General features: G+C 48.3%; 7 protein-coding genes and 1 non-coding gene across 8 annotated transcripts; 6 read left to right on the top strand and 2 right to left on the bottom strand.

The window, feature by feature from the left end:
• The first annotated feature begins 17 nt into the window (after positions 1–17).
• Positions 18–1,414, top strand: FOIG_01556 (40S ribosomal protein S11). The gene is made up of 4 exons (XM_031198518.1): positions 18–176; positions 264–439; positions 602–840; positions 895–1,414. Coding segments are annotated over exons 1-4 (486 nt in total). The 5' UTR covers positions 18–174; the 3' UTR covers positions 964–1,414.
• A 63-nt stretch (positions 1,415–1,477) lies between these two features.
• On the top strand, positions 1,478–2,756 carry FOIG_01555 (uncharacterized protein). The gene is made up of 2 exons (XM_031198517.1): positions 1,478–2,115; positions 2,169–2,756. The coding sequence occupies exons 1-2, from the start codon at positions 1,627–1,629 to the stop codon at positions 2,598–2,600; spliced, it is 921 nt and encodes a 306-aa protein (XP_031074284.1). The 5' UTR covers positions 1,478–1,626; the 3' UTR covers positions 2,601–2,756.
• A 288-nt stretch (positions 2,757–3,044) lies between these two features.
• FOIG_01554 lies at positions 3,045–3,118 on the top strand. The gene has a single exon. It is a non-coding gene; the product is annotated as a tRNA-Val (tRNA).
• Positions 3,119–3,297: 179 nt separating this feature from the next.
• Positions 3,298–5,050, bottom strand: FOIG_01553 (uncharacterized protein). The gene is made up of 2 exons (XM_031198516.1): positions 4,297–5,050; positions 3,298–4,249 (listed from the first exon to the last, which is right to left on the bottom strand). The coding sequence occupies exons 1-2, from the start codon at positions 4,871–4,873 to the stop codon at positions 3,423–3,425; spliced, it is 1,404 nt and encodes a 467-aa protein (XP_031074283.1). The 5' UTR covers positions 4,874–5,050; the 3' UTR covers positions 3,298–3,422.
• A 357-nt stretch (positions 5,051–5,407) lies between these two features.
• On the top strand, positions 5,408–5,996 carry FOIG_01552 (uncharacterized protein; the record flags this gene model as incomplete). Its single annotated transcript, XM_031198515.1, has 3 exons — positions 5,408–5,710; positions 5,762–5,885; positions 5,941–5,996. The coding sequence occupies 3 exons, from the start codon at positions 5,408–5,410 to the stop codon at positions 5,994–5,996; spliced, it is 483 nt and encodes a 160-aa protein (XP_031074282.1).
• Positions 5,997–6,220: 224 nt separating this feature from the next.
• Positions 6,221–6,847, top strand: FOIG_01551 (uncharacterized protein; the record flags this gene model as incomplete). The annotated part of the gene is made up of 2 exons (XM_031198514.1): positions 6,221–6,313; positions 6,362–6,847. The coding sequence occupies 2 exons, from the start codon at positions 6,221–6,223 to the stop codon at positions 6,845–6,847; spliced, it is 579 nt and encodes a 192-aa protein (XP_031074281.1).
• Positions 6,848–7,764: 917 nt separating this feature from the next.
• FOIG_01550 (CMGC/CK2 protein kinase) lies at positions 7,765–12,861 on the top strand. The gene is made up of 6 exons (XM_031198513.1): positions 7,765–8,107; positions 8,164–8,205; positions 8,262–8,440; positions 8,501–8,695; positions 8,749–9,168; positions 9,217–12,861. Exons 1-6 carry the CDS (start codon positions 8,035–8,037, stop codon positions 9,328–9,330), a joined length of 1,023 nt encoding a protein of 340 aa, XP_031074280.1. The 5' UTR covers positions 7,765–8,034; the 3' UTR covers positions 9,331–12,861.
• On the bottom strand, positions 9,794–13,013 carry FOIG_01549 (uncharacterized protein). The gene has a single exon (XM_031198512.1). It carries the CDS (start codon positions 12,878–12,880, stop codon positions 9,950–9,952), a length of 2,931 nt encoding a protein of 976 aa, XP_031074279.1. The 5' UTR covers positions 12,881–13,013; the 3' UTR covers positions 9,794–9,949.
• Positions 13,014–13,162: the final 149 nt, after the last annotated feature.

The following is a 13,162-nucleotide window of genomic DNA, read 5'->3' as shown; positions in this document are numbered from 1 at the left end:
GTCTGGCACCTGCCTCGCGAAAATTACAAGCCCTAATTATCCTTACTAAGGAAGGCACGCAAAAATTGGTGTTATTTTCTCCTTCCGCCTAGCATAGCCAATCTCAACCTCGCCTCACCCAGCTCAACCACACGCCATCTCGTTACGGTACCTGCCCGAGAAGGATAATTCAAGATGTCAGTGACAGTCCAGCCCAACTGCAGCGTCGAAACCGAATGAATACACGATGTCGAAACCGAATGAGTCGCTAACCTTTGCATCAGGGCGACCGAGTTGACCGTCCAGTCGGAGCGTGCTTTCCAGAAGCAGCCTCACATCTTCCAGAACTCGAAGACCAAGACCAAGAGCACCCGACCGGGCAAGGGTGGCCGACGATGGTACAAGGACGTCGGTCTGGGTTTCCGAACCCCTAAGGCCGCCATTGAGGGCAGCTACATTGGTACGTTCGACAGATTTGAGATTTTGGGACTTGGAGGAGCACACGAAAACGAATTTTGCCAAACGATGGACACATAAACAACGACATCAATCGACCGTGCTGGGAGGGATTTGCGCGAAGAAAATAGACGTTAGAGCGCATCACTAACATTTGGATCTACAGACAAGAAGTGCCCTTTCACCGGTCTCGTCTCTATCCGTGGCCGTATCCTGACCGGTACCGTCGTTTCCACCAAGATGCACCGCACCATCATCATCCGACGAGAGTATCTCCATTTTATCCCCAAGTACTCTCGTTACGAGAAGCGACACAAGAACGTTGCCGCCCACGTCTCCCCCGCTTTCCGTGTTGAGGAGGGTGACCAGGTCACCGTTGGCCAGTGCCGACCCCTCAGCAAGACTGTACGTTTAGAACGAGAGATCTGATATCAGGGATGATTGCTAACATGATTCAAGGTCCGCTTCAACGTCCTGCGTGTCCTGCCCCGAACTGGCAAGGCTGTTAAGAAGTTCTCTAAGTTTTAAGTTGGGACTTTCTTCTGGCATTTTTTTCGGCGTGATAAGCATCAGGAGAGATGGGAAGTTTCTCCTGAAGGGTCGGGCACCGGATGTTGCGTTGCAAATGATTGTGCTATAGATGCAATCGCGAATAAAAAAGGATTCACGAAGACAATTGTTTTGGGTTGATGGTTCAATCGGGCGTGATATGGCTAGGAAAAGGGTCGTCATGATCTCAAGATTACGTTCATACCTTTGACTATTCGCCGACCAAAAAATGCCAGTGCCGTGAGGAACTGTTTAACCTTTGTGATGCGGTTGTGTCTGGTGAAGATTCCAGCTCATGATAGATGCAACTGAAGTTTGATGATGAGGTGTCATTTCGCCTGAATAAAAGAAATATTTATGACAATGATATGAAGAATTCCCATCTGAACTAAGTGCTTGATGTTATGATGTCGAACCAGCTGGAATCTTTGGATCCTATGAATTCAATCCTTGCCTGATGAATTGCAAAAAATGGAGTTGGTAGGTATACAGTGCTGCGTACAGTGCATCGCTGAAATTCTTACCTCCACTTATCACAGTTGAAGCTATAGTTTGGAGTGTCAACTTCAAGTCCAGCTTCGAACTCAATTCCAACCCTTTTCCCGTAGATTGGCGCCAGTTTAGAGAAACAAACTTACTACAATGGGTTGGATATCTTCGGTCCTTGGTACCGACAAGTCGTCAGACCCTCTTTCGAAACTCGATCCAAGCCTTCGCGACTTTCTGGAGAAAGAATCTCCCCTCAAATACCCTTCGAACCAACCTACGAATCCTCCTCCAGCAAACCAGCAGCCCCGAAATGCCGATGCAGCGGTGACAGCTGCAGAGCCACAGAAGCCAGTCGTACCTTCGGCAAGCCTGTATCAAGACGGTCGATATGCCCACCTCTGGAAGAACTACCAACCGCTCGCCGAGATCGAGGCAGAGACGGCAACAGATCACGAGAAGCTAATGAGCGTCTTGGAGGCATACAAGGAACGAAAAGAGGCCATTGGCAAGGCGGCATTGGAAAACTGTGCGGAATACCAAGAGGAGTGGGTGAATTGCATGAAGCATGGAAGCTGGGAGGATCAAATGCAGATGTGTAGGCATCAAGTTCGAAGATTCGAGAGGTGTTATATGATGCAATCAGTATGTTGTCTACATTCGCTTCACTTAACATCTTAGTTCTAACTTTGTTTTAGCGTTTTCTTCGAGCGTTGGGACATGGGTCAGTGGTGGGCAGATCGCCTGAGGTGGAAGAGGATATCCAAATGCACGCCGACTCTCTTTATCAGCGAATGATCAAGCACGAGGAGGCTGTCGAGAAGGCTAAGGCGGAAGGACTGCCCGTTCCGGTCTTCCAGACAACATTACCAAAAGCCAAGAAAGATGCGGTCATGCCCACCGAAGAACTTCAGCAACAATGGAAAGAACAGCTTGATAAACTACCAGCTGAGGAACGTGCGGTTGAAGAGGCTGCTCTTCGTGCCGATCTCCAGGCTAAGGCTGAGGTTGCCGGCAGCGTTCAGAAGATCTGGGATACACAGGCGGAGCAGAGAAAACAGAGACAGGCAGAGGGGACCTCTACATTTGGGGATTACATTGCATCTTTGTTTGGAAAATCGGGGAAATAAAACGGCGGGAAAGAGAAGCATATTGTACAATCCTGTATATCATGACGAGCAGACTATGGCACATCGCTCCAAGCTGCATGACTCAGTGTAAGACTATACGAATAAATGTATCAATACAATGACTGTGTTTTTGGTTACTGTTTATTATAAACTTCCATTAATCCAATAACTTAGAATGATTTCCTTGTAGTACCTCTCTATTCACCGGTATGAATATTCGCAACCAATGCGTCGCCACCATAGTAAATATAAGCCTTATAAGTAAGCATTAGACAGCTAATCCAATCCAAGCAGATTGCAAGGGACTTATTTATGAAAACAATGTACTTTCATCTCATAACCCAGCTAAAATATTGTACCTTTTGCTACCCTAGAGCAGGTGAATAAGCCTCACACTTTGCAACTTGAGCGTAAGCTCGCAGCTATCCTCGTACAGATTAGCACGGTTCCGTGGTCTAGTTGGTTATGGCATCTCGTTAACACCGAGAAGGTCCCCGGTTCGATCCCGGGCGGAACCACATTTTTCGTTGTTCTAGGTACTGAAGCACCGATATTACTTTTGTACTGCGGACAGAAGAGAACAACAGAGCGTGGGTAGGCGAGGTCCCTACCTAAATGACTTTATGCTCGGTCTTGGGATATACTAATATAAAGTAATAAAATAAAATAAAGTTTATGTACTAGCTGGCATACTTTGGCAATAAATAAATGCAATTTACTTAAGATGAAAAGGTTTTTATCTCTTTATTTACTCGTATTGTCTTCACAGCAGCTAAATTAATTACAAGTAATTACTTGTTCATTGTTCTTGGTAGAACAATATCATCTATTCTTTACCTTCATCCACCCACTCGTTCCCCGACGCGGGGAATTCTTATCGCTATCTAGCAAGTCTTTGCTGGGTTGATTCGTATCCACAAGCTCTTCTTCAACTTTCCATGCATCATCATCCAGAACTTCCCAGTCAGGGGCAGGCGCCTCGCTGAGCAGCTTCTTCTTGAGCTTGTCGGCCAATTTGATCGGACCGGGAAGCTTGAACGTCTTACTGAACTCGGTGCCCTCAGCTCCGCCGAGGTAGTAGAAAGTTGTGCCGTGGGAATATTGTCCCATGCGGCTGGCTTGGGCATCGGTATCATTCTTAGATGCGCTCGGATCCTTCTTGTTAGATGATAATGGATAGAGGTTTCCACCAACATTTTGGTGATTTGTGAGGAGCTCGTGTAAGTTGCGGCCCATATTGCAAATGTCCTCAAAGTGAGTCCTATCACCTATCGAAACACCTTGCGTACTGCAAGCCCAGGCGATGTTGTAGGCGAGCAAAGTCACACCTTCTATGAAATATGAGAAAGTTGCTGGATCTTCCTTGGCCAACAGCGCTGGAGGCTTGTCAATGAAAAGAGGTCTTGGACGTGAAACACGCTGGGACTCTGTGTCTCCGGAGTGAGAAGGATTCCCTACCCCTGCCTGAGTAGGAAATACTGGATCCCCAGATCTGTAAGAAGCAGAGAGATTGAAGATAGTTGGCCGTGGGTAGTCGCGATGAGGAAGAGTAATTGCCGCAGGAAGACGGATTGAAAGATAGTGTGATACGAGCATAAGGATATGACAAATGTGGCTGAGAGATGTTGAAATCATCTCTGGCGTTGATGCTGTAAAGGAGTTAGTATATAGTTGAAAGAGTCGTGGGAGAGCCTACAGTTCATTGTGGCCAAATCGACAACGGGAATTCCGCCAAGGTGATACTCATATTTGCCAGTAGAGCCTTCTTTAACACGCTCAAGTCCATATAGTCGGGCTGCCTCCATACAAAGAAAAGATCGTGTACGAGCCATATCGCCAGCGCTGCGAGACCACTTATACTTAAGTCTGCCAATGTCCGTTTCTATGTCTTTTTGCTGTTTTACTCTGCGCTCAACCAGGCCACCAGATACAGCTGCGATATCCGACTTGCGACGAGAAAGTGCAGCTTTCCGGGCCTGGATCTCCTCTCTGGCAGCTTTGATGTCATTTCTGAGCTTATCGGCAGCGGCCAAAATTTGTGTCGTTCTATCTTCAGCTGTTCGTTGTTGCGCCTGTAGTGATTCCTTGTGAAACTTGTTTGGGGTGCTCGTCTCCTCTAATAGTTCGTTTATTTCATTTTGGAGACTCTCGTTTTGCAGGAGAAGTTCCACATTGTTTATGCGACCATCAAGAAGGGAGTTCCTGGCGTCCACGGTACAGAGAAAAGGGAGACGCTCTGTGTCGTGAATGCGATGACAGATATCGCAGTCCATCCTGGCTTTGTATCTTTGCCACTTGCGTTAAGGCAGTTGTCGCTATCTGTTGATCTAAGAAGACCAAGGGAAGCACGTTCAGCCTTCCGGTAATAAAATAGGAAAGGCGGGGCGCATCTTTGTAAGCCCGAGATAAGTGATTGAAAGTGAAAGCCAGATGACTTGTAGGCTTTGAGGTTGAAGATGGGAGTCACGAGTCGAGCAATGATAGTGACGGTGCTGTGGCGCATGAACGTAAGCCACACAGGCAGCCAACTAAATGATGCAGGAACACCCACTTCAAGGCTTCAACTATTCTATATTTGATTTAAATAACTTCACCATTTAGGTACCGGGAATTAATTTTTAATTCACTGAACTGTGTCAACTTTGACAGAGAAATCACCACTCCGTGGAATACAAGATTCAAGACTCCTTACCGACGCCTCAAGACAGTTGATCAGGCTGCTCACTCGACAGTGCTGCACGTTCCTAACACACACCCCTGTTGCTTGGCCGACAACACCCCTGGCGATTCAACGCGAAATGCCCAACATGGATACAGCACTTCCACTACAAGAAGACGGCGAGAACCATTCCAATCAAGACGATATCAAACCTTCTGTCCCTGCTCCTGAGGAAACAAACATGAGTAACATCCAGAAACATCCGCACGCTAGTAGAAGGACACCCGAACCTCAAGTTGATCGACAAGCCAACAATTCTGATCCACCAGACACCCCTGGTGCTCTAGAACCGTTTGACTGGGATGAGTTTGAAGCGCGTTATGAGGCTGCTTTGCAAGAGGCAGATGAACGGGAGCGGGAGATTCTGAAGGAGGCAGATGCCCTATCAAAGGTGAGTTCTTTTGAGCAATGACATAGACTGATGAAACTAACGTCTGGCGAGTACTTCAAAATTTGGGCTGCGTCTGCGTCAGCGCACGATGATGAGCGGGCAGCGAAGCGCCTGCAAACACGGCGACGCTTTGTGAATCTCGCTGAAGACAAAATGGAACGGAAACAACAGCATTGTGAGCCCGACGTGCTTTTTGTCCCATCCTTTGACCAAATATTGACGCTTTGCAGATGATCAAGTTGTGAGAGCCTTCGAAAGTGCTCTAGCGCTTCTCAAGTCCCAGTGAGCTATCTATGGGCTCTGAGTTGGTGGGCGGAAGCTTTAACCAGCTCCATCATCAAACTTTTGGCCTGTCTTCTCACAACATACTTTGCTTGCCAAATATGCTAGCCAGGCTGCCAGGACATATTTATCTCTTTTCACACTGGACGAACTTGATGTTGGTGCATTGGCACGTGACATAATTTCAGCCTGGACGCGTCTTCCGCCAATCTCGCGAAATCGCAAATCATGCCTGATCTCGCTTTAAAGAAAAACCAAGACATGCCGCAATCAAATAATGGAAGTACAACGAATGCGCATGTAATACCCAACATTTCCCCCGTATGTTACCCAAATATGCGCAGTTTGATACTTTACTGACACTTCTAGGATGATCTTGTAGCTTTCCACGAATCCCATTTCTCGCACACAGCCGTCGCCGCCTTCGGATCTGAATTCATAGACTCGCCCCCCCAGGATCAAACTCAAGATGACGCCGTCGACGACACCTGGGAGGAGGAAGACGATAACCTGGGCTATTATCCGGATGGTGTGAAAAGGACTTTGACGGATGCGCAAATCGAAATATTTCGACATTCAGAACTCGAAACTCTGCGCAAAGAGAAAGAAAGAGCGAAACAGCTGGGCTCGAAAGAGACAGCGCCGTCGAGCGAGGCCATGGATTTGAGTGATGATACCCCTACTTCCACGCAAACTAAAAACATGTCTTCCTCATTACCCGCTTCCTTCCAGAGTAATAAGAAACGAAAGAAGAAGAAAGGCCTTCAGCGCCCTCGCCCCGAACCGAAACCAGACTTGCGCAAACGAACCTGGGACGTTGTGGACAAGGGCTTGGACTCGCTAGAATACGACTAAGCATGTTCCCTGCATGTAGAAGGGATACTGCTTTTGGAGTTTCGAACGTTACCCACTAAGAGATTTTGATTTGTAAGTTGATACTCCCTAAAGTGTGTTTGAACCTCGTTATGATGAAAACCCTTGTATCGTCATCCTTAGTCGGATCGGGGCTGGAGGTGGACGAAGTATTGGCTTCGGCTGATATTGACACCTCTGCAGCCCTGAAATGTCGAGCAATTAATCTTCTCTCTGAGAAATGAGGCTTTTTATTCGTATTCTTCCTAGCAAGCAGTTTGTTCATGTTGCTAACCCTGATCGTGGTGTAGCATACGGTCTGAATCAGGCCACTTTGACAAGTTTCACAACGCAGCTTGTTCGTATTGTATGTCTTTCGACGACCAATGGATAGATGAGGTAGGCGTTTTGACTCCAGTAGATGTCAAGCCACGTATTTTGTTCAAGGCCTATTCGTGACGCACATGTGTCTGTTTGGTACCAATATTGAATTCGTCTTGTTGTCGGGGTCTCAGAAGAAAGGGAAACAAGTATATTCTCGAACTACATACCTCTAGGAGATGTGTCTACATATTGTCTAGACCTACCCTAGGCTTAGCTTGTGCATAAGATAATTATAATTGTTTTGGTGATGACAAGATGTTCATAAAGTAACATTTATTAGTAGACTCAACCCTTTGGCCTTGGAGAGCCTAAGCCCTTCACTGTTTCTCCAACAGCCTCTAAATCTTTTTAGACTGTATGTAGGTTAGTAGTCCGTAGTCAATCAGAAGTGAATTGCCAGAAACAGCCAGGGCGCACCCATTCAATTCAGATACTGCACAAGCCACCATCTATTTGCCTTGTGATTGATTTGGAGGCTCGTGCCCATTCGACAGTCGATAAGCGCCACAGCGAATCACAGTCCAGCCCGCCCGCCAAAACAACGGGGCAAACCTGGGCTGGGCTGGGCTGGACCCGACCTGAAATGCCATCCCACCTTGATTTTGCAAACCAAGTCAAAGCAGGTCCAGCCTCTCCTCTTCAGCCTCTTAGACTAGAGACCTTGGGTTGGGCTCGATTAGACATATACGAGTATCTCGGCCTCAACCTCTCATCTTCAGCATCTCTATCGCTCCGACCGTCATCGACGTCCCGCGACACCATCTTCTTCTACCGCCATCCTGCGACGGTCTCGATCTCTGCCCATCATGGCGCGCGTCTACGCCGATGTCAACCAGAGCATGCCCCGCAGTTACTGGGACTACGACAGTGTTAACATCAGTATGCCCTCACCCCACGTGAGAATTCCCTTGACAACGAAGCTGATAACCATGTAGGCTGGGGTGCCCTAGAAAACTACGAGGTCGTCAGAAAGATTGGTATGTCGTCGTTGTCCATTTTGTTGCTTGGTTATTGACCCCTTGTGCGTCTGTAGGCCGTGGAAAGTACTCTGAAGTCTTTGAAGGCATCAATGTCGTCAACTACCAGAAATGCGTCGTCAAGGTTCTAAAGCCTGTGAAGAAGAAGAAGATCAAGCGCGAGATTAAGATCCTCCAGAATTTGGCCGGAGGTCCTAATGTTGTTGCCTTGCTCGACGTTGTTCGGGATGCGCAGGTTGGTGCCAAGTTTCTCAACTGACACTGTCAACATGTAACTGACCACAACCGCGAACAGAGTAAGACGCCGTCCCTCATTTTCGAGCACGTCAACAATACCGATTTCCGAAGCCTCTACCCTAAGTTCAATGACATCGATGTCCGGTTCTACATCTTTGAGCTCCTCAAGGCTTTGGACTTCTGCCACAGCAAGGGTATTATGCATCGAGATGTTAAGCCTCATAACGTTATGATCGATCATGAGAACCGAAAGGTTGGTCATTCTGGCATGACACGTCTGACGTAGAGCTTACTGACAGTTTCCAGTTGCGTCTCATCGACTGGGGCCTGGCCGAATTTTATCACCCCGGTACCGAATACAACGTTCGTGTGGCCTCTCGCTATTTCAAGGGTCCAGAACTGTTGGTCGATTTCCAGGAGTATGATTACAGTCTCGACATGTGGAGCCTGGGAGCCATGTTTGCTTCTATGATCTTCCGAAAGGAGCCGTTCTTCCATGGGAACAGTAACTCGGACCAGCTTGTGAAGATTGCAAAGGTTCTTGGTACTGATGATCTGTTTGACTACATTGATAAGTACGAAATTGAACTGGATGCGCAATATGACGACATTCTCGGACGATTCCAGAAGAAGCCCTGGCATAGCTTCGTCACCTCGGAAAATCAGCGATTTGTTTCTAATGAGGCCATCGATTTCCTTGACAAGCTACTGCGATACGACCATCAGGTTTGTTTATAGCTCCGACATCTCCTATTTGATCTAACATTTGTATAGGAGCGTTTGACCGCCAAGGAGGCGCAAGCGCACCCCTACTTCAACCCCGTCCGTGATCCCGAGGTTTTCAAGCAACACCTTGCAGCTGCTAATGGCGCTGCCAACAAGTCTTGAGAGTGCTTGGAGTCGTAGCTCTCCAACACTCATCATCTCTGGCGATCCATCTCGTGGCAACTCTTAACCATGATACCCTGGACCGGCGGTTACTGCTTTCCTTTGTCGGTTTTCCAACCCTGATAGGATACACCCATATTGGGAAGAGAATATCTCAGCCGGATCCGCCTCGATCCTTTCCGCCGTGAAAGCGCGTCGACTCAGTGGCCCTGTGAGATGGATTTCATGAGAATGGGGCTGTATGAGAATATCCTACAGCCTTAGCATGACGTATGATTCGATCGGTTGGTGCGGTGAGGAGAAGCTTGCGCGACATGCCGCATCATCTCGGACGTTGTTACGGGGGCGATGTGGAATGAGACAATGTGGTTTCGGCGTTCCAGGTTCTGGGGGTTATAGCACATTGAGATCGAGGGCTAATCTAATCACCAACACTCCTAACCTTTTTTTAGCTTTGTAGTTGGAGGTTTTCATGCTTTTGGGTCAGTTTTTCTCGAGTAGCGTTAAGCATCAAATAAAACCACAGCGCTATGTTTGCTTGTTGTATGTTGATTCCCACAAGGCTTTATTTTCTATGGTCTTCTCTACTAAAAGTAATCTGTGAGATCAGAACGGCCATTCATATACAAGTGAAGCAAAAGTCTCGGCCACATTGATAACCATCTATACCACAGGTTCGTAACGTGCCCCCCGGTGTCTTAACAGTGTTGGTAGGACTGGACATCTCATGGAAACGCTTTCTACTGGGGGTCCGTTGGATTTCTCTGGTTAGGGCACTCGCTCGCCAAATCCTCTTTGTTGAAGGACGGACGCTTGCTGTCTTTGATGTTGATTTGACTCTGCGCGCTAACTCATCCCGAGACTCGCCGGTGTCTGATTCCGAATCCGACACAAATGAGAGGAGGGATCGGCGTGATGATGGTGCACGAGTAGTACGAATGGAAGCATGACGAGGGGTGTGTGGTTTGTGAGAGCTTGAAGGAGGTTCTGTAAGGAGAGTCCTGGTATCTTTCGGCTTCCGTGGTGTCGATGCCCCATGAACCATGGTATCTCGAGGCAATTCGGGGAGAGATTCGTCATCATGTACAGCTTCGTCTTGAGGAGGCGCATAATCAAAGGAGTTGTCGTTAAGACGAGACCTACTCTCGTCAGGGGGATCGCTATAGTTGGGAGGTTCTTCAACATGGACGGGCGAGGAAGGACTAGCGGTAGATGACTGCTCGTCTCCGATGATTATAAAGGTCTCTGGTGCTTCCATAGGCCCCTCCAGAATTGTATTTGGTTCCTGCAACAGCCCGGATGGCGTCAGAGACACCGGCTGTTCCTCCTGGTCATCTGAAATACCCTCATTGAGTTCTGTTGACTCGTCTGTGCTGTTATTGGACTTTTGGAGCTTTTCCCAGGACCGCCGAAGCTTGATGGTCTCATCTGAAGTTCTAGCTTGTGATCTATAAGACGCTGGGCTCTTGGGTTCGCTCCTAAGATGATGTGTTACTGTACGTTCTTCAGTCTCTGTATCATCATGATCCGATTTTTGTAAGGTTTCTTCACCGCGATCGGGACAACCATGGCTCCTCGTAGCATAGGTCGAGTGATCTTTGGCCCCAACTTCAATATCGGGATTCGCAGGATTCGACTTCTTTGGCGCTCCAGCATCATGCTGTTGAGGCACCATGGGGCCCCTTGTTATGACCTTCGTACTGGAAACAGTATTATTATTTTGAGCCTTGCGTGTTGAGCCTTTGGGTCTTCCCCGCTTGCGCTTGAGAGGCTCTATAGTCTGGCCCTGCATACCCCCAACCGTAGGCTCAACTATGGGTGCTGCTCGTTGGTTGGGTTTTGGTGAACTACTCGCAACATAGACAATGGGCTGAGCGCTTCGAATTCGATCCTGCGTTGGCATGAGTGGCGGTGGAGGTTTTCGGTTTTCTACCTGGCGTTTTGGTGCTCTGATCCTTGAAAGAACAAGAGGAGCTTCGTCGTCTGAAAGCTCCATGCTAGGAACGGTAGGTACATCAGAAGCATAGTGTCTGCCGTTGCCCGTCTTGCGCTCCGGTGCCTCAGGAGCACTGCTGTTGAAAGGAGTCGCGGTGTCCTGTGAATCTGGTACAACCTGCCTTTGGGAGGTCGCCCCCCTTTCGAGTGCTTTTGTTGGCAACGCATTGTCGTGAAGCTCCTCCGAAGACGAGGCACTCTCGTCGCCAATATGATCGACGCTTTCGAAGTCTTTGTGAATAACTGGATCAGCCTTGTATAGCTCCACGCTTAACCTCTGCCCTGATTTCTGCCATTCTTTGGCGTCGTCCCATGAGATCTTGCCCATATACTCAGTTTGTTTCCTCGCTCGGCCAGACCGTCTCCGACCAGAATCGTCTTCTTCGTCGTTCTTCTGAGGCACTTTCACAGCATTTCCATTGGTTTCTTCCAGTGCCCCTTGTGAGTGTCGATGAACCTCGCCTTTCGCAGGTGATGTTTCTTTTGTTGGGAGGACAAGACTCGCCTCAGGGGTCGACGCTACCTCAGTAGTCTCAGAGAACATCAAATCATCGTCGTCGTCAGTATCATTTATGGTTCTATCAGGGGCCAGATCTTCCTGATTATCGCGTGGCTGTTCCTCAGACATGGATTTGTGATGGTCATCTGCAAGTGCCTCCTCTTCCGTACGAGAGCTGCTAGGGTGTCTGCTCGTCGCCTGCTTGGAAGATGCTTTCATAGAGCCGGCCCGCTTTGTCCTCTTGGCCCGGTTACGACTCCAAATCGATGTCTGTCCGCTATGAGTAGGGAAGTCGTATCTGCCTCCGCTAAACCAAGGTCCTGGCATACTCGGCGGCATGTTAAAATATGGAGGAATATCGTCCCGACCCCAGGCTTGCATGGGAAACCCGTGCATTCTTCCCCAGGGCCCAAATCCTGGAGTTGGTCCGAATCCAACTGACGAACCTGGTCCATAGGATGGAGGACCAAAGTGAGATTCGCTGGCATGCAACATGGCGTCAGAAATTTGTGAGGGATCCATGGCCGTATCCATATCAGTTTGTAGTGCTTCCCAGACGACTTCGCTGTGAGTCCTTTGGCTCGTTGGCGCGCCTTTTTCTGCAAACGTTGGTTCTTGGTTGTTCTGATTGTCGCTCTGAGAATGCTGTACTCCTTTGACTGGTTCTTCGCTATCGGAATATCCATCCGTAAGGTCCTCCAGCAGAACTCCTTCATCTTCGTCGATATTACTGTCGCCCTCCATCCATAGTCCTTCAACATCTCCCTCATCACGCATATTACGCAAATGACCGTTGTTAACGACAATTTCTCCAGTGTTCATGTCGATTTCGTCGCCAATGCCCTCAAAGTCCCGGCTGTATTTTTCGATAATATGAGCCATTGTGGCTTGCAGTTTATGGTCAGCATTCGCCCGCTTGAGTGCAAGCTGAATATCAGGGTCTCGGCGCATCCTGATCTCTTGGGGATGTGAGGCAAGTTCGTCATCGTCACTTTCATCTTGAACCTCTTTTTGAGCTGAAGCGCCCCGTCGCCTTTTCTTTGTCGGTGGCTCCATTGTCACTATGATCGAAATGACAAGCCCCGAGGAATCTTTGTCGACATTAAATCATGCATAATTTTGCGACATATTCTTTAACAGGATGCATGGTAGCCTTCCATTTTATGGCTCCTGCATTCTTTGATGACGATGTTTCGTTGGAGGAGCAACTGAAGGGTCAAGACGCGCCGTGACGCGCCATCAGGGGCCGTGCATCGCGTAAAGTGCTTGGCTCCATATGGATCTTATCGATCAATTTGGTGGGGTTAACTACATGCTTAATGCAAACCATCCATCCAT

This window comes from Fusarium odoratissimum, assembly GCF_000260195.1.
Source record: "Fusarium odoratissimum NRRL 54006 unplaced genomic scaffold supercont1.1, whole genome shotgun sequence".
NCBI classification, from domain to species: domain Eukaryota; kingdom Fungi; phylum Ascomycota; class Sordariomycetes; order Hypocreales; family Nectriaceae; genus Fusarium; species Fusarium odoratissimum.
The sequence above is the reverse complement of the archived record's forward strand: the minus strand, read 5'-3'. Positions and strand labels throughout refer to the sequence as shown.